The sequence below is a fragment of the Macaca nemestrina genome, chromosome 4, assembly GCF_043159975.1.
Source record: "Macaca nemestrina isolate mMacNem1 chromosome 4, mMacNem.hap1, whole genome shotgun sequence".
Lineage (NCBI taxonomy): Eukaryota > Metazoa > Chordata > Mammalia > Primates > Cercopithecidae > Macaca > Macaca nemestrina.
Window position 1 is genome coordinate 109,926,716 of NC_092128.1, and position 18,639 is coordinate 109,945,354.

Consider the following 18,639-nt stretch of genomic DNA (forward strand, 5'->3'; position numbering starts at 1 on the left):
AAATTGAATTTGTGCTGTTGTCCACAGTAGAATGAACTCCTCAGTAAGGCTCAGGCATTCATTATACCCTCCTACTTAATCAAAATTCTTATTATGTCTGGGTTCTGGCTTCTTTTGTCTAGACATAGCAGATCCACGTGCTTTGACTCTTTTTCCAAGAGAAGCTCCTTCCAAAATCTGTGTGGTCCTCCAACCCACAGTAGCAGCATCACCTGAAAACTTGTTAGATATGCAAATTCTTGAGCCCCAACCCAGGCTTACTAAATCAGAAAGTCAGGGTGGAGCCCAGGGATTTGTGCTCTAACAGCCCTCCAGGTGATTTTGATGCAACTAAATCTTGAGAAGCACTGATTTAATTTCTCTTCAAGCTATTCCAAGGTACACATTACTCAAAAAAATGCCAACTAGGGCAGGCAGGGAGGACAAGTAGTGATGCCCTTCCCACATACTCTGGCTTCTGTGAGGCCCCTCTGGGTTGTATTCACTGCCTCCATTGCAGCACAGGGAGGGTTCAGCCTGGGGTTCACTATGGCTCTCTGACATCTTTGTAGAAGGCCAGTCCTCCTTCATTTTGCCTTTGCAGATTTAGAGAGATTTTTCCTCCCTAAGTGAGTTTCTCTATATTTAATCCCATTTGAATTTTCTGTTTAGATGCCTTCACTTTCCAACTTGCCTAGTACATTCTGCATTTTATTCCACCTTCCAAGACACTTGCCACCCCACTTATTTTAATATCAATCACACATTTAATTAGAAGATGATTTATTCCAGAAACTAAAACATTATTAAGGATATACCGCGTAACACATAGAAGATACCTGGGGATCAGTGGCACAGAAAATCAAGAAAGCCTTTACAGCGTGCTGTTATTTCAATCTATTTTTGGTGAATATATTAGACACCCTGGCAGTGCCAACCAATAAAAACAAACCAAGAGAGCAAGCCTGTGAGAGCCAACAGGACGTAGAAAGCATCTCAGACCCTGCATCCTGTGCTCCGTTTGTCATTCTGTGTGTGGGATGGACATCCAGTCCTCCTCCTCTGGAAAATGCACAGCCACAGGCTCACATGAGCTGTTCCTTTTCTCTTCTTGCAGATTCTCCATGCTCTCAGCCTATTTACAACTGGCTCACAGCTCAAAAAAAGGCAAGAAAGTGATTACGCAAACTCAGACGGACAGAAACTCAAGCTCCTTTAGGCAGTCTACTAACAGTATGGTGAATAAACAGAAAATATGATCATATAAACAGGATACAATACTGAGAAGAGTAAGTTTGGGGGTAGTACATATAACCAGAATTAATTATATGAAGCAAAGAACAATCTGTAGGCAACTGCATCTGAGATGTGTCCCCAGACTGCACTAAAATCATAACATTATTTTTGGATAATCTTCTAGCCACCTGAGAGAACCATGTTTTCTTTCAAATATGACATTTTAAATAGGGAACTGCAGGCAATAATTCTTAAACCAGAAAAATATTTGAAATTTTACATTAGGAAAAAAAAACCACATTGATAGATCATGATGATCTACACTATGGCTGATCAACTTGAAAGTGTAGCTCACCGTGATCTATCAGTTTGAACATACCTCATTTGGTCCCACACTTCCCAGCTAGAGCTCCCTGCTGTTTCCCTGACCTGTAACTGCTCATCTCCAATGATCGGGGAGTTGAGAGGCAGCGGGGCATAGTGGAAGGAGTGCTGGCTCTTGAGTCAGACTTACCTGGATTCAAAGCTTACTTGTACCAGCTGTGTAATCCCAAGTAAGTCATTTCATCTTTTTAAGTCTCTGTTTCCTCTTCTGTAATGGTATCACCAATACCTAAAAAGGAGGACTATTGCCAGGATTTTAAATAATAGATACAAAAACAGGTAGGAAGCATCCAGTAAACACTACCTATATATTTGGCCTTTCAAAAATAAGACAATGTAATAAAACATCTGCCTTTATAGAAGCATCTAAGTTTCCCTTTCCCTCCAGTAAGGAAAAGAAACTTTTTCTTCTGCTTCTGATTGTTCCCTAACTCCCTGCATTTTCTTTTGGTAAACTATTCCAATTTTTGTGTCCAGTTATGTCCTAGTATTTAAGTGTCTATTTCTTTTGCCAATAGTTATGCAATACAAGTATACACGATTTTTACAGTTAAGTCAGTATCCAAAACAACAACATAATTAAATCAAATTAAGTAACATATTCCTAATGCTGCTTATTTAACATAATTTTTTATATTGAACCCCAGAGCTGTTACATAAACTAGCTTAAATCTCTGCTTTGTCTTTTCTTATTTGATAAATATATTTTAAGCATAAAATTTCTAAAGATTAATACACCAAAAACATTAAACTAAGAATTCCAATGACATAGTGCTATATTTCATAGTTTACCTGAAAGAATTACAGTTTTAGAGATGGAAGGTCACATAAGTGGTACCTCTGAAGTCCTGTTTTTCTAAGGAAAGACGTTATGAAGGCGAGAGGTCGGTCTCTGGGCTGATTTTGACATGTACAATAGGTTATTCTATCTGAGCTTGCAAATGATTCTAGAATTAACAGATACACATTTACACTGGCAATTGGAATGAAATCTATGGGCTCCATTAAGATGCCACTGCTTATATAATCTTCTTGATCCTTGACAAGTAAGAAATTTGCAGAATTTGTGTTGGTTTTTGTGAACTATCTGGTTGAACTATAGAGGTAAGCAGGACCCCAGTGTCCTAAAAGAAATGATTATTTACTTTGGAAGAAAAATATCTTTCTTAGATTCTTAGACATCTTAGATTCCTTTTGACTCTCCTTTTGACTGTATGGACATGGAACAAGTTCTTAAAATAATTATTTTCTTTTCATCTCAAATTTCTTCTCTTGCCTAGCTTAATGCATAAGCCCTAGCTTGCTCTAGTGACTCTTAAGCAAGATTGCAGCCTAGTAATTTTTTCTTTACTGTGTTGTGTCTGAGGAAGAAATATTTAAATTGGTGTCTTTTCCAGTTCCTTGATGGTTCTTTACCACACCCAGGGCCAATAAAACATTGATGCAATGGTAAAACTGAAGACAGTCTCACGATTTAGTAACTCAAAACTGTAAAAAGCTTTTGCCAAGTAACAGTATTTAGAAGGACAACTCAATAGGTTATGGGGGTAGATTGACATGCAAATATCTATCACATTTTATTAAGCAAATTAAAAATAGATTTAATCTTTAATGTGTGTCCCTACAGTATAAAATTTACTGGATTCAATTGTTGATTATGTGCTCAGCAGTTTGGCTAATTACCTTTGGCAGATGCTTGATGCATATTAATTTGGGATCCCATGTCAATTGTAACTGTCTTTGGTTTGTAATCTAGCCTCTACTTTGCATAGCTGAATAACAATACAGCTGTTCACTTGAAATGTAACTGCAGGCAATTCTGTAGGAGGCACGAAGTGGTTTCCTGGGAAGATCCCTGCACTGTGGGATGGGAGCCTGGATTCTAATGTTCAGCAGCCACATAGGCTGGTTATTTACTTCATGTAATCCTGCCAGGCACATCTGCTGCATAGGAATACCATGTGAGTCGGGGAGCCATTATTATTGCCACAGGGGACCAGAAGGGAAAAGAGCTCCTTAAGAACATTTGCGGAGTAGCCCCTAACTAACAATTGTTTGAAGGAAAAATATTAATTTGATAAAAACACTTTAGGGAATTAGAAAGCATGATGATCCTAAGTGTTAGGGAGAATGTGGAGCAACTGGAATTCTCATACATTGCTGGTGGGAACATAAAATGGTATAACCACTTTGGAAATCAGTTTGGGAGGTTCTAAGAAAGTTAAACATGCATTTACAGTATGATCCAGCAGTTCCACTCCTAGGTATTTACATAAGAGAAACAAAAACACAAGTAGACACACAACCTTGTTCATTAATGTTTATATAACACCTTTATTCGTCATGGCCCCAAACTGGAAACAACCCAAATACCCACCAATAGGTGAATTCATAAACAATATACCATATTCATATATGTATGGAAGGGAATACTATTCAGCAATAAAAAAAAAAAAAACTGAACTACCAAGGCATGCAACAAAATAAATGAATCTCGAAAACAGTATGCCAAGCAAAAGAAGCCAGATACAAAAAGAGTACGTACTGTATGATTCCATTTCCGGACTCAGACAAATGAATCCAGAGTTACAGAAATCAGGGTAGTGGCTGTCTAGGGCAGGGAGTTGAGGGGAAATTGAAGACAAAGGAGAGGAGGGAGCATTGTGGAATGATTAGGAGGTTCTATAACTTGATTGTGGTGGTGGTTTCACATGTGTACACATTTGACAAAACTCATCAAACTCTGTGTTTAAAATGGATTTATTTTATTATGTGTAAATTACATCTCAATAAAGTTGAATGAAAAAATGAACACACACACACTGGGAAAGCAGTGACAAATATGAAGTTGAAACACCTCAGGCTGGCTCTTAGGTGCTAACAAGGTGGTAGATCTTCTCAGATTGGTGCCTGTTTGGGGGGTAGCTCACTCTCCCACCAAAGGTCAGGTCCTGACCTAATTCTACTCACAGGCTGATTCCTTGTTACAAAAGCCTTGCTGCACCTCTGTGAGAATGACGATGGATATGAAAGCACTTTGCAAACCAAAAAATGCTACATCCAATCAACAAAGGTGGCTAATGCTGAGGCTCGTTGTCTACCTGCTTGGGGTCCTGGCCTGCCCTTATGGCAGCTTTCCAGGAGAAAAAAAAAAAAAAGATGGAGAGACATCCCTCCTGGGCCTCCAAGTAGACCTAGAACCTGCAAGCATTTCCCTTCCCTCTCTCCTTTCTCTCCTCAGCTGAGCTCCTCTCACCTCTCAGAACAACAGTCCTTTGATAACCTGTAGAGGAATCATGAATAAATGTATATAAAGACAGCCTTCCTTACCACACACACAATTTTTAAAATTAAATTAATTCTTCCTGTGGCATCATGACCAAGAGCCCGGGTCCCAGGGTCAGACTTCATGTGTCCAGAGACCAGCTCCTCTGCACTTGCTGGCTGAACCTATAAAATCCTTTAGCTTCTCTGTGCCTCGGCTTCCCCGTTTATGAGAGAGGGTTGGAAATAGTACTCACACCACAGGCTGATAGGAAAATTAGTCAATGTCTTTAATACAGTGACTGGCACAGAGTAAGAAAGTCACAACTGAGAGCTAGAAATCCCACTGGAAATTTTTGTCCTGACTCCCCATCTTCTCTCTGAATTTTCCTTAGGATATCAGAGAGCATTTTATCAACTCCACGGAAACCCATCCAGACTCTAGAGTCTGTAAGAGGAGGAAGTTCCCACACACACTCAGCCTACATTGGAACTTTTCTAAAAATACCAGTTACATAGGATAAAATGGTGGGGCACAGCCACACCTTTAAGTTTTACTTTCCCAGTCTGAGTTGATGGTGTTATATTTTATCTATACTTATTTGAGAAGCCTGTCAAGTGTGCTGTAATTGTATGAATAGACAGAAAGGTCCAGCCACATGCCAGGGTCGAGAAATGTAGAAAATTGGGTGCTCTAACAAGCCAAGTAGGGAATTAATAATATATTTAGAATTACTAATAAAATGCCTGTCAAGCAAGTGGCAATATGTGTTCTACAAAAAAAAAAAAAAAAAAAAAAAAAAATGCCTGCCTGCTGTGTAGGGTGTGCACTCTTCCTGAGAAGTATATATTCTTGGAAATAAAATGATTCACCCCCAGATGAAACTTCTTTTCCCAGGCATTTTCCCCCTAATTTTTCATTCATTTGTGTATTTTTTTTTTTACATCCCCTCATGTAGCTCCACCAACCCTCCCAGACGTCAGTGGGTCAAGCAGCCTCCCAAGGCAACCTTCTGCACCTGGCTCACAGCCAAGCAACCATGTCTCAAAGTCCCGTCCGGCAGGCTTCCTCTTCTTCCTCCTCATCCTCCTCTTCTTCAGCTTTGAGCGTGGGCCAGTTAGTCAGCAGTAAGTATCCTTTCTGGCTCGGTTTAAATCACGGTGGCCTTCTTGTTGCCTATTTGCAATGTCTTCCTTCTTGTCTCTCTCTCACTCTCTCTTGCTCTCTCTTTCTCTCAATGCTGCAGAGGAATTTCCTGGCACTGCTAGGTCAATACTGAGATGAAGTCCGTCCCCAGGACCAGATGGTTCCTTAGGGAAGCAGGCCCCCAAAGCACACTCCCCGGATTAGTGGCTATCAAGGACCAGGTTCCATCTTAAGTGGTTGCTGGTGTGCTGAGTCAGTCCTGCCACTTCAGAAGGTAGCAACTGATCAGCTTTCAGAGCATGAGCCACATAGCTCACAACTGAAATAACCAACAACAGGCACTCAGTTGGCAGGTCAAGCTGCTTTTCCGTGTGTTTGAAGTCCCCTGCCATTCTATTTGTAGGTGTCAGAGGAAATAAAAGAGAGCAAGCCTGTGGGCGGGTGGGTGTGTGCGTACAATAAGCCACCTCAAGTGGCATGTGGGGGAAGCTGCATGGGCCAGAATCAGATGAGAAATCTCTGAACAACCATTCATAAAACAGGATAAGCCTGCAAGTCTGCCTCCCTAAATAGCCTATATATGTATATATATATAGTTATTAGAATGGTATTTGGCCCTAGGGATAGGTAGTATATTTATCACATGCAAATAACAGCATGTTAAGATGGATGGGATAATGGTCTGATTTAATGTCAGTCACCGTTAATGTAGTTTTTACTTATCTATAAAACTGTGGAACATGTGCATAGATTGCAATTCACCAGGGACCAAAAATCCAGCAGCTATGGACGCCTGCATAGGCATCTGTGCCATAAAATGAGGACATGTGAGGATCTGTGTTTGGTCAAGTGTCATGAATGACCTGTTATAACAGGAACAGTAGGATCTTATATATCATGGGGCAAATCTTAAAGCAAAATAGAGGGTTGCCATGACCTCCCCGACAAGTAATTCTCCTCAAAAAAGAAAAATAATTACATAGATGTATGTCTCTATTCAATTATACTGATAATTCAGGCAAGAAAGATGCTTGTGGGTGGGGAAGAAAACGGAATGAGGCATTATGGAAAGATGTTAAAATGCCTGGGTAGGCCGGGCACAGTGGCTCATGCCTATAACCCTAGCACTTTGGGAGGCCAAGGCGGGCAGATCATGTGAGGTTAGGAGTTCAAGACCAGCCTGACCAATATGATGAAACTGGGTTTCTACTACAAATACAAAAATTAGCCGGGCATGGTGGCATGCACCTGCAATCCCAGCTACTTGGGACACTGAGACAAGAGAATCACTTGAATCCGGGAGGTGGAGGTTGCAGTGAGCCGAGATCATGCCATTGCACTCCGGCCTGGGCAACAAGAGCAAAACTCCATCTCAAAAAAAGAAAAAATGCCCAGGTACTTCACCAGACTAACCTGGATGCTGTTGATCTTAAAGATGGGTCAACACCAGAGTTTCAGGATACATATGCATTTTCCATCAACTGTATTTTAGGTTGTTTAGATATACAACCCTCTCCAGAAACTCTAGTCTGACTTGCATAAAGTTAAGGATAAAGCAAATTTAATTATAGTCAGATTTCCCCTAATTAAAAAAAAAAATCCTAGGGAAAAGAGTCAAACTTTGTTACACTTCAATATTCTGTACAAGTTTTTGCAAAATACTCCATTTCTAAATGGCAGCAAGGTCATAAATTTAGGATAGGCTGTTAAGCTTTGGTCCTGAAAGAAAAGGAACCAAAGTTTAGCATTTTACAGAGAAGAAATAAATTAAATATGAAAAAGAAGTACAAACAACCTCCTACTAATACAATGTTTCACACAAGGTAAATAGTTAATATGTGTAAGATGGACAGAAAGATGAATGAGTGGATGGCAGACAGCAGACAGTCAGATGGATGGAACTAGGTTCTCTCTAGTCCCCTGTCACAGCTGGGCAGTGAAGGATTAGCCTTTTTCAGAAATCAGTAACAGAGATACTTTAATGGGCCAGATGGAACTTCCACTGCACAGTAGCCAGTGGGACATATAAGTTCTAGGTTTATGATGAGTGAACCATATTACATATCCTTGGTATAAAATATATAGACTTGGGAAAGAGAGACTCTTTTACCACATGCAATTGAAGCCGGGAACTTCAAACCCTTATGCAGAGCTTGAATGACACCAAGCTAGCTCCACAGTTGTCTCTGCAGGCCAAGAGGGTCTAACAGTACCACTAGGGTCGCATTATGCCCTAACCCATTGCTGGACTTAGAGTTGCCACAAATTTTGAGCATGTTGTTTAGTTAATTCCCTTCTGTCTCAAAACCCAACTACAGAATGAATAGTACATGGATCATAACCCTCTGGTTCCATAATTTGCTATGATGGCTCACAGGATGCAGAGAAATACACATCTACTGGTTTACTATAAAGGATACGATAAAAAATACATATGAACAGCTAGATGAAGAGGTACACAGGGCGAGGTCTGGAAGGATTCCAAATGCAGGAATTTCTGCCCCTGTAGAGTTGGAGTGCACCAGTCTCTCAGAATGTGGATGTTTTCACCAACTTGGAAGCTCTCTGAATTCCATACCTTAGTGATTTTTGTGGCAGCTGCATCATGTAGACATGATTGATTATTAACTCAGTCTCCAGCCCCTCTTCTCTCCCTAAAGAGTCGAGGTGGGGCTAAAAGCTTCAAGCTTCTAATCATGGCTTTGTCTTTCTGATGACCTGCCGTTATCATGAAGCTATCCAGGAGCCCCTAAGAATCACCTCATTAGAACAAAAGATGCTCCTATCATCCAGGACATTCCAAAGGATTTAGGAACTCCGTGTCAGGAAGTGGGCTCAAAGACTAAATATTAGAACAGAAGCACCCCTGTTTGTTAGGAAATTATAAGAGTCTAGCACCCCTGTTTGTTAGGAAATTATAAGAGTCTAAGGAGCTCTGTGCCAGGAACCAAGGATGAAGACCAAGGTGTTGTGTATATATATATACATCTTATTACATCACAATATCACCAAAACTTTGGTCAAAACCATGACCAATGAGTCCTCCATGTCATTGTCAAAGACTGTCATCCTAGTGTTGGCTAACCTGCCATATGCCAGATGAACTAGAATAGGTGGATCATACAAAAGTTTTGCCCACTGCAAGCAAGAGAATGTTGAGTTAATACCTTAGTAATGATACAAGATATTCATATGCAAAGGACAGCACGTCTGGGCTCAGAACTACCAAACATGCATACTTATTAGAAAATCTGGCCGGGCGCAGTGGCTCAAGCCTGTAATCCCAGCACTTTGGGAGGCCGAGACGGGCGGATCACGAGGTCAGGAGATCGAGACCATCCTGGCTAACACGGTGAAACCCCGTCTCTACTAAAAAATACAAAAAACTAGCCGGGCGCGGTGGCGGGCGCCTGTAGTCCCAACTACTCGGGAGGCTGAGGCAGGAGAATGGCGTAAACCCGGGAGGCGGAGCTTGCAGTGAGCTGAGATCCGGCCACTGCACTCCAGCCTGGGCGGCAGAGCGAGACTCCATCTCAAAAAAAAAAAAAAAAAGAAAATCTGCACAGTACTTATTTCTAGCACCTTGCCTTGTATTAAACCTTGCTCAGTCTCCATAATCATCAGAGGTGGATACAGTTTTTATAAGCAGGGTTTTTAGAAAGTCAGAAGAAGAGTCAAACAAGTGACTTGACAAATGTCCCAATCAGGTTTAAGATTTACAGTGCACTGTTTAGAAATAGGTAGATTTAGGATTTTGATTGCTTGCTGGATTTTTTTCCAGTATACATTTTCTCAACACCTAAGCTTGATCCTTAGACAGCAAATGACTTATAGTTAGTTCCAGCAAAAAACAAAGCTATAAAATGAACTTAAAGTTGCATGCCGATAGCATATAGCACAGTGAAACACCCTGATTCACAATCCATGCCATTTTCTACATCCCAAAGAGGTCACCATATTGCAAAAAGACTGTTCTCCCAAATTGCATTGCAAACTCCCAAATGGCTTCCTATTTCTCAGAAATATGTGGTAAATATGCCCATTATTTGCTGTGAGACTAGCACTAAAAAGCAGACAGCTATTTACATAAGATAGTTAATTAATTAATTCATACCTTTAGAAGCTTATTTAAAGATGTATATTACTCTCATAACAATCCTACAAATCAGGAATCATGGAAAGATGATGTTGATGCATGGTGACCATTCAACCCATTTAGCAGCACCTTACACTGATGCCCGGGCTAAGAGTGGGAAGGAGCTAAATTAAAAAATAATAATAATAAAAAATAAAGCAAAACTCTGTCCTGACTGATGCATCCTGAGCACTCAATTCAGTATGGGCCCGGTGACCGTGCAACCAGATTCTACAAAGCAGGTTTGTTTTCACGCAGTTTGCATTTAGCGCCCATAAAAATCTTTTTTACTTTCAGTTCATGCATCCCAGGCTTGATTTTGGAAACATCATCATTATATTTATGAGTCACTGCCAATTTTCAATGCCATGTTAGCCTAAGTCCCCAGGCCAGTTAATTCCTCTATAAGTTGATCAAAGGGTCAGACTCAGGGTGGACCCTGGCCATCATTGCTATTATTTTCTGGCCGTGTCTTTAATATATCAGGCTCATGTAATCTGGAGCAAACTTCTATAAAAGATGCCACTTCCTCCGCCCTCCATAGAAGCCCCAGATTGAGTTTCCCTAGAGCTGGTTAAAAGTGCTGGATCCACCTTGTGAGAGAGCTGAGGATTTTCCCTGAAGTTCCCATCAAGGTGGCCTTGAGATTCATCCTTAAAATGAACCCAGCCTCCCCATAGCCAGGAGAATAGATGACAGAAAGCCAGATTGACCTATCCCAGGACAGAATGTGAAATTCTGAGCTAAGGCAGCATTCCAGGGAGGACTCTGTTTACCACAGTAACCTCTTATTTCCCCTTTTCAAGCCAAAAAAGTGTATATTCCTTAAGGAAGGGAAACTATTCTCACAGTGAAACAACCTCAAGAGTTTAAGCAGAAACTTTGGGATTAAAAAAAGAGCATTAGTCTTTTGATGAATTCAAAACATCTTACAGACACCATCTAATGAATTCTTCCAACGTGTGAAGACAAGTCCCACATGTAGTAATCAGGGTAAAGCTATTGTTTATCTAGAAGTGGACTCCTTTTTTGAATGGGAAGATTTTTGTAGTCTCAGAACCCATGGAGCAAAACGATAACAATAACATTTTGCCATCTGAGTTTTATGGATAAGAACACTAATATAAAGAAATCTGAGTGTTCACCTCCAGCAATCAACAAATTTTGCAGAGAGATGCTACTTTGTCCAATAGACCATCACCCTGTTTAAATTTCATAGAATTTCTATTTTATCACGGATCTAAGTAGAACCAGGAGAAAATACAAGAGTGGAAACTGTCAGAGGAAGAAGAAGGAATTCAACTTCCTGGTGGAATAACTCTTTCTTGGGGGCCTCATGGAAGATACTGGGCTCAGTAGCCCAGGCTCCCATCCCTCTGAGCTTTAAAGTGAAAGTTTGATAATCCACACAACACCATCAATGCACACAGGCTAAAAGTCCATAGCTTCCTTTTCAACTCTGGTTATTGTCAGTGATCTCACAAAAAGCAGCCTGCACGATCACACATACAGATTCAGTTGATAGTCTCAAGGAACTAGTAAGGACACATAAACAATAGACAGCAGGGGAAGGGAAGAAAGATGAGAGGACACATTTACATAAAATGTCAGCCCAAGTCATAAACCTGCCCAATCCTGTGCCACTGTCTGGTGGCAACGCAGGCCCTGGGACTGGAGTAGACCATGGAAACCCTTCCAGATTAAAGACCTGCCCCTCACATACTGGTTAATTCAACTGAATCTAGCTGATCTAGAGATGGGGCTAATAAAGGCAAAAATTTTACTTTCCCAGCCCACTGATTCCCAGATCTTGACCACTTGCCATATGTAGTGAGAGTGGGGTAAGGAAAGGGCCAAGGGGGGATGGCTGCCCCGGAGCTCCTGCTCAACAGACCTGTCTGGCCCATCAGTCCTATACAGGTAAGAGAGCAAGTTTTCTGTGTAGTGAAGCCTGCTGAATAATGGTAAAGGATCAGTAGAGACAATGGCACACAGAGGGCACCACACCCAGACTTGGTCGAGCCAGGGCCACAAAGAAGGATTTCTTTCTGTAGTTGTCAGCAGATCCCCTGCATCAGAATCGCTTATGTTACTTGTTAAAAATGCACATCCCTGGACCCAAACCGGTGACTCTTATACCTGCCAAATTAAGAAAATCACAGTCCTAAAAGTGATATTGTTACGTGGAATGTCTCCAGCTTTCCATTTTTTCAGTTTCAAACCTCCATGCTCACACCCTTGCAAGACTGCCAAACCCTTCTTCCCTCTCTCAGAGAGGCCAGACCCCTCTCTCACTGTACCATTCTGTACTCTCTTCTGTAAACCAGGGTTTCTCAGCTTTTTTTTTTTTTTTTGAGACAGAGTCTCACTGTTTCCCAGGTTGGAGTGCAGTGACACGATCTCGGCTCACTGCAAGCTCTGCCTCCCCAGTTCACGCCATTCTCCTGCCTCAGCCTCCCGAATAGCAGGGACTACAGGCACCTGCCACCACGCCAGGCTAATTTTTTGTATTTTTTAGTAGAGACAGGGTTTCACTGTGTTAGCCAGGATGGTCTTGATCTCCTGACCTCCTGATCTGCCCGCCTCGGCCTCCCAAAGTGCTGGGATTACAGGCGTGAGCCACCGCGCCCAGCTCTCAGCTATTGTTTTATTATCACCCCACTCCCCCTGCAAGGAGCATTTTTAGGTGTTTTGTTTGTTTGATTGTTAATCTTAATTGCCCTCCTTCCTCCCCACCCCACCCGTCCATAACATTTTAATACCACAGATATATTGCACATCTGCTCTGTTGATGTACTATGGCCCTTTGGGGGACCACGCCATTGTACTAAGACTTTTCTTGCCTCCCCCTCAGAACCAGTATCAGCCTCATTGGGAACGCATGCGTTAAACGCAGGGTCACAAAACGGGCTGAGCAAGGAGCAGGTTGGAGGCTGGGTGGTGTGAACATGAGGAGGAGCTGAAGGAGCAGCCAGAATCCGCTGCAGCCCACTGGACATTACCAAGTGCAAATGTACATCCGGGGCAGTGAAATCTTCTAACATTTCAGAAGAATTTGGAAAATGAAGATTTTCCTTTAGAAATAAATGTTTACATGTTAGCAAGTAATTTTTTTTAATATAAACACTAGGAAAGCTGGGTTTTATTTGCACGCTGCTCATGGGCAACTTTTACTCTAGGGAATTTTTTCACGGGGAAAGGAAAAACGGCTCGAGACGGTGACTGCCGAAGTGAGCTCCCACAATCCTTAGCGAGCCCGGAAGCAGCTCCAGGCTGATGTGCTCGTGGGGTTTGGGATCCAGAGCGCAGCCTCCACTAGGGACGACCCAAACAAATCTCGTTAGCCGAGGATTGCCTGCCTTCTGGGAGTAGTTTTGGGAGAAAAAACAGGATTTCTATTCATCTTAACAGTTTTATAGTCACTGCCCACCCCTGCCCTGCCCATGCTCATAGATTCTCGTTGTGCTACACTGAAATATTCACTTCTAGCACGAACTGCTGCTTCACCCTACAAACCTTATAGGTCCTCACGGTGCCTTGCTCCTCCCTGCCTTGCTGGCTGTGTGCACGCTGTCACCGCTGACCAGACTATATGACTCCTCCGTTCTCTGAAAGCTGCCCACTGGGGAAGACCTAGATGAATCCTCCCTCCTCTCCTCTCTCCTGTCTCTGCACACCCGGTGTGGATGTCATACCATTAGTTCTCGATTATACTCTGCCTGATATTTTTCTCTAATTGTTTCTTACGCATTAGCATTGTATGCCAGTCCCCTATAGACTGTAAACTCCATAGAGGCTGAACTGTTTTTGATATTGCCCCTCCCCCCACTCCAGACTCCCAGAAGTTACTTTTAAAAAATACTTAGACCGATTGCAGGAGTTATACCACTTTTCAATCTTTCTACAACAAAATTATGAGTAATGACATTCTACAGGACTTTTTTTGTTGTTGTTTTAATGTGACGATTAAAAGACAAACTATACCTGTTTTGCTGATTCTGTTGACAGAGTCCATTTTCCTTAGGCTGGAGAAGATCCCTCCCCAGTAATAAGAAAATCTGTACTTGAAGCTCCAAGCTCCCCACAGATAATAGCATCTTTATTTAAAAGTCCTTGAAAATGGGCGTTTGGCATGAAAATGTTCTGGTTTTGTGGGGTATTTTTTGTTTTGTGTCACGACAACTAGCGTTTCCATAGTTCTCAGCCCAGAAGAGTAATATAGTCTGCCACAGTCCTTGGACAAGTACTCAAATTTACTGAAATTGATGGGTTATTGTGCAGAAAAAGGAAGAGAAAAACTTTTCACCTAAGTCTGAGGAATGAGGTGAAGAACAATAGAGTCAGCTCACAGGGAGAATGGCTTCGCTACAGGCAGGATTGAGTAGCACTTTGAAATCTTCCACCATCCCCAACCCATGCTGTCTCCAGCTTGGTGTATGCTTTCATTTATCCAGGGATCAGTAGCCAGGGGGGGAAAAGTTTCATTCTCCAGCTGTTGTGTCATTTCCCTTGATAAGTCCTAAATTGACCGCGTTATCCAGCACCAAAGGAGCTTTCCTGTGGTAGGCATTTTTTATTATGTGCCCTTTCAGGGGACAAAGGCGTCTGTGTCAGTAAACTGCTATGGGGGGAAAAAGACAATATCATTCTCCCAGTTTCATAAGCATGCTTTTCTGAGGGACCAATGTGAACGTAAGAAATTAGGCAACATTATCATCTGTTAGCCTAGCTGTTAGCCTGGCTGCTTTGGCGATCAGGTGAAGGAAAAATACAAAATGCTATTTTCTTCAAGAGCAATTTTTAGCGTTAAATATGCTAATTAAAACATTTCAAATGGAAACCTTTCCCTTTTCATATTTTTGCACAATATTTGAACATATTTATGGGCAAAATGGAGTCTCATCCCCATAGCAAGTGCCTCCCAGTGCTGGCTGTTATTTGTCAAGCCCTAAGGAACATGCTCTGGCATTGGGGAAGTGGCAGTGTGAACAAGCTGTGGCTTTGTCTGGGACAGAAACATCTCGAAGGATGATTTGTGGAGGTGTAATGAATTGAGGATGGAGTCTTGGGTGTCTCACCTGGGAGACAAAGAGAACATTCTCTGAGGTTGGTTTCCTCACTGCTCTGCTGCTAAAGAGAGCCACTTTCTTATAAACCGTAATAAACAGATATTGCTCGGCTGCGTGTTGACGTATTGATCCTATTTTTAAAAACATCTCCACAGATCCTCAAACGGCAGCGGGTGAGGTGGATGGGGTTAATCTGGAGGAGATCCGAGAATTTGCCAAAGCTTTTAAAATCCGGCGCCTGTCCCTTGGCCTGACCCAGACTCAGGTGGGACAGGCTCTCAGTGCTACAGAGGGGCCCGCGTACAGCCAGTCAGCCATCTGCAGGTAACCCGCGCCTGCATGCTGTCACCTCTTCTGGCCGGCCTGGGCCTCATTTGTCCTCGCAGTTCAGCTTTTCTTCGTCGGGTGGGCAAAGCTGGAGGGGCAGAGAGTGGGAACAAAGTTTGGGGGCAGCTATATGTTGGGATTGGTGATCTTGATGCAGACGATGCTGCTGAAGCAAATTTGGGGGTCCTGGCTTTATAACTCCTGTCAACTCACAAAGAACTTCCAAGGCAGTCTCATTGGAAATACGCTACCCCGGGGTCAGGGGCCTTCCTCCTGGGCCCACACTCCTATGCAGCTGAGAGCCACCGACTTTGTCCGTACATAGGTATTCTGAGCAAATGTTGTAAAGCTGCCATTCCCAATTTGTGTTAACGCCTTCGCTATTTCTGCCCAGAGATGGCTATCAGGATTTTCCAAGAAAACACACATTTAAAAAAAAAATTAACTATCTTGTGACCTTGAAGGTTTTAACTTGCCTTCCCAGAAACAGCTTTAAAAGCACGTTTATAAGAAAAAAAAATAAAATAAAAGAAGAAGCGGCTGCTTTAAATGGCTCAGAAAAGGGTAGTGAAAATCTGGCCTAACCTTGCTCATCTCCCCCAAATTAAGTAAATGAATAACAGAATCTGGCCTTGGTTGTGTTCAAGTTGATCCGGGTTAAGTGGTCAGAAGCAGGCCCCGTGCATGCATGTGTGTGTTGCACTAATCCCATGTTTATGCATGAGGTAACAAAGGCACTTCGGTAAGAGCTTTTTCCTCTTGGGCAATACCTTATGAGTCCTCCTCCATCAGGAAAAGCCAAGAAACCAACTCTAAACTCATTTAAGTGGATTTTGTTCTTGGTGATCCATGAAATGCTGTCTTTTTATCTGCTCTTTATACTTTTAATGTATTCCCCAAAGGACGGAAGTGTACTTTTCCTGCAGTTTAAGACTAAGGTTATAAATAACATCAGTATGGGGTAGTAGCTTGCAGCTCACATTTTGCTCAATGATTTTCCATAAAACCCATTGATTGTTGTTAAATACAAAAAGCACCATAGGATCCTCTCACTTCTATGGCCTCCCCTACTGTTTTTTCTTATAAGATACCTCCCTGTAGAAAATAACCTTTATTCAGTCTATACAAGGATACTACTGCTGGGAAATTTGTTTCAAGGCTTGTATATGTTATTCCAAACAACATGTACAGAAGCATCAACACTAACAAGCAGCATCCATGATATGAATACCATTGCTCCCTGTTGGGAAACATTAATTTTGTTTCATCTTGACAGCCTTGGGATAAAAGCAGCCACAGGTTTTTTAGTTGTTGCCAATTTTCTATTGGTGCTAAATTCCTGTTTAGCTTATTTTTAGACCTAAAACGTGATTTCCTTTTATTGATATAAGTGCTAGCTCATGTTTAACTCATGCACTTAGCACTTCTTGGGCATTCCCAATCAAGTATGTTGATTTCTAAAGTCTACCCCAGAGAGAGGTCAAAAAAGCTGTGGCTGAAATGTGGAGACTGGGAATTCCTAGTATAACAGAACGTGTCTGATGCCTTGACTTTTGGGCCTTTCTCTAGCTTCCAGTACTTCTGTGAGATCGTTTTAGGAGCTATTTATCAAGAAAAGAAAGAAAGACCGAGATCTTATATTGGAACAATTTAAGTGAATTCAAAGGGTGCTGAGGAACCTGCTTTGGAGCCTGCACACTCAGGCATCGCTTGTCCCTCATTAGCTGCAGTGACTCCTAGGAGCTGCTTTAAATCCCTCCTTATCAGAGGCACAGAGAAAAAAGCATTACCGATACACTGATCAGCCCTATCACAACCTCTGTCCCCTGGTGCCTTGACACTGTAAAGCCTGTTGTCACGCAATCAAATATTTAAGCTTTGGGGATTTTATGGCAAACGATGGCAAAATGTGGTATGTGGCAAATTAGCACAACAATGAGAGCTTTTGAGGAGCTTGCCTTAAAGGACAAGTTCATTAAATAACATTAAATGATCAGTTCACTCTGTATTGAAAGCAAATGTACTCCTTCCCTCCTTGACCAGTACTGGAAGCTGGGTTCTTCAAAAATAAACAAATAACCTTTGAATTATATGTGGAAGGGAATGCTATGGAAATTGCATTAAAATTTGATTCTGTTTGTGCTGCTTATCACATTATAAGAGATCTAAAATATGCCGCCAAAAATAAGATTGTGGCACATAAAGAAAACCTATCCTTTTCTGCACTTTTGCAAGCATCCTTACAAGACATATTCTGAGTAACACAGGCTCAGTTTAGCTCTATGAGAACAGACCATTGTAATAAGATGCACTCTGTAGTCAGAAGTTTTTCAACAGCATGGGATACTGTAAAAGGGAGAGGAGAATTCTATGTATCCAAAGCTGTCATACTAGAGAGTTGTGAATTTGGATTTAGAATAAACAAACAAATGAATTAAAGAATTCCTACTTTCTTTGGTACCTCATTGAGAGTGAGTGTGAGTTTGGTACCAGGGCGACTTCTTAAAACACTCTATATAATTTTGTCCATGACACTTCATATTTTTTAAAGTCAATGTAGCAAAGAATTGCTGATGGCAGTTGATACATAGAAGACCTCATTTACAGAAAATGGTATCATTCAAGTACAGTTTGCAGATATCACACATTAAACACAGCTTGGTGCCCTGGTGCAAAAGTACACCATTACGCAGGATGGTGTTTGGAAGGCAGGAGGTGGTCTTAGCACACCCAGAGGTGGGGTGTTTTATAGTAATTACAATGTGTCCAGCTGTTTGAGCCAGAACAGGAAAGTAGCAATGGGTTATGTTTTACCTGGAAAAAGGGCATGTTGTTAACTTACATATGGTGAAAATTGTTTGTTCCCAGAGAGAGAAAAAGAGAGAGAAGTCAAAATGAGACACAAAAGAGAGATAAAAAGAGAGCCATAAAAAAGTCCCAGCGGCCATCAGTGACTATGATAATAGCAATAACATTTTTATAACCAAGTCAGTGGGGGAAATTTAAAGAAATCCAAATGTAAAACATGTAAAGAATCATTTTAAATGAAAGAATGTGACAACTGTCATCTTTGATGTCACTTCCTAGTGTTAATTTTT

General features: G+C 41.6%; 1 protein-coding gene and 1 long non-coding RNA gene across 12 annotated transcripts in view; one reads left to right on the top strand and one right to left on the bottom strand.

Moving 5' to 3' along the window:
• LOC105497760 (POU class 6 homeobox 2) overlaps positions 1 to 18,639 on the top strand; it is a 498,182-nt gene that overhangs the window by 473,724 nt on the left and 5,819 nt on the right. For all 10 annotated transcript variants that reach the window (XM_011769091.2, XM_071095065.1, XM_011769088.2 and 7 more), the window contains 2 exons: positions 5,823 to 5,991; positions 15,370 to 15,538. In XM_011769091.2, coding sequence (XP_011767393.2) covers positions 5,823 to 5,991; positions 15,370 to 15,538 — 338 coding nt within the window. The remainder of the gene's footprint in view (positions 1 to 5,822; positions 5,992 to 15,369; positions 15,539 to 18,639) is intronic.
• Positions 804 to 18,639, bottom strand: part of LOC105497762 (uncharacterized) — a 124,025-nt gene continuing 106,189 nt past the window's right edge. For both annotated transcript variants that reach the window (XR_011622303.1, XR_011622304.1), the window contains exons 3-4: positions 1,730 to 1,828; positions 804 to 1,135 (exon numbers count right to left, since the gene is read on the bottom strand). This is a non-coding gene — a long non-coding RNA (uncharacterized lncRNA). The remainder of the gene's footprint in view (positions 1,136 to 1,729; positions 1,829 to 18,639) is intronic.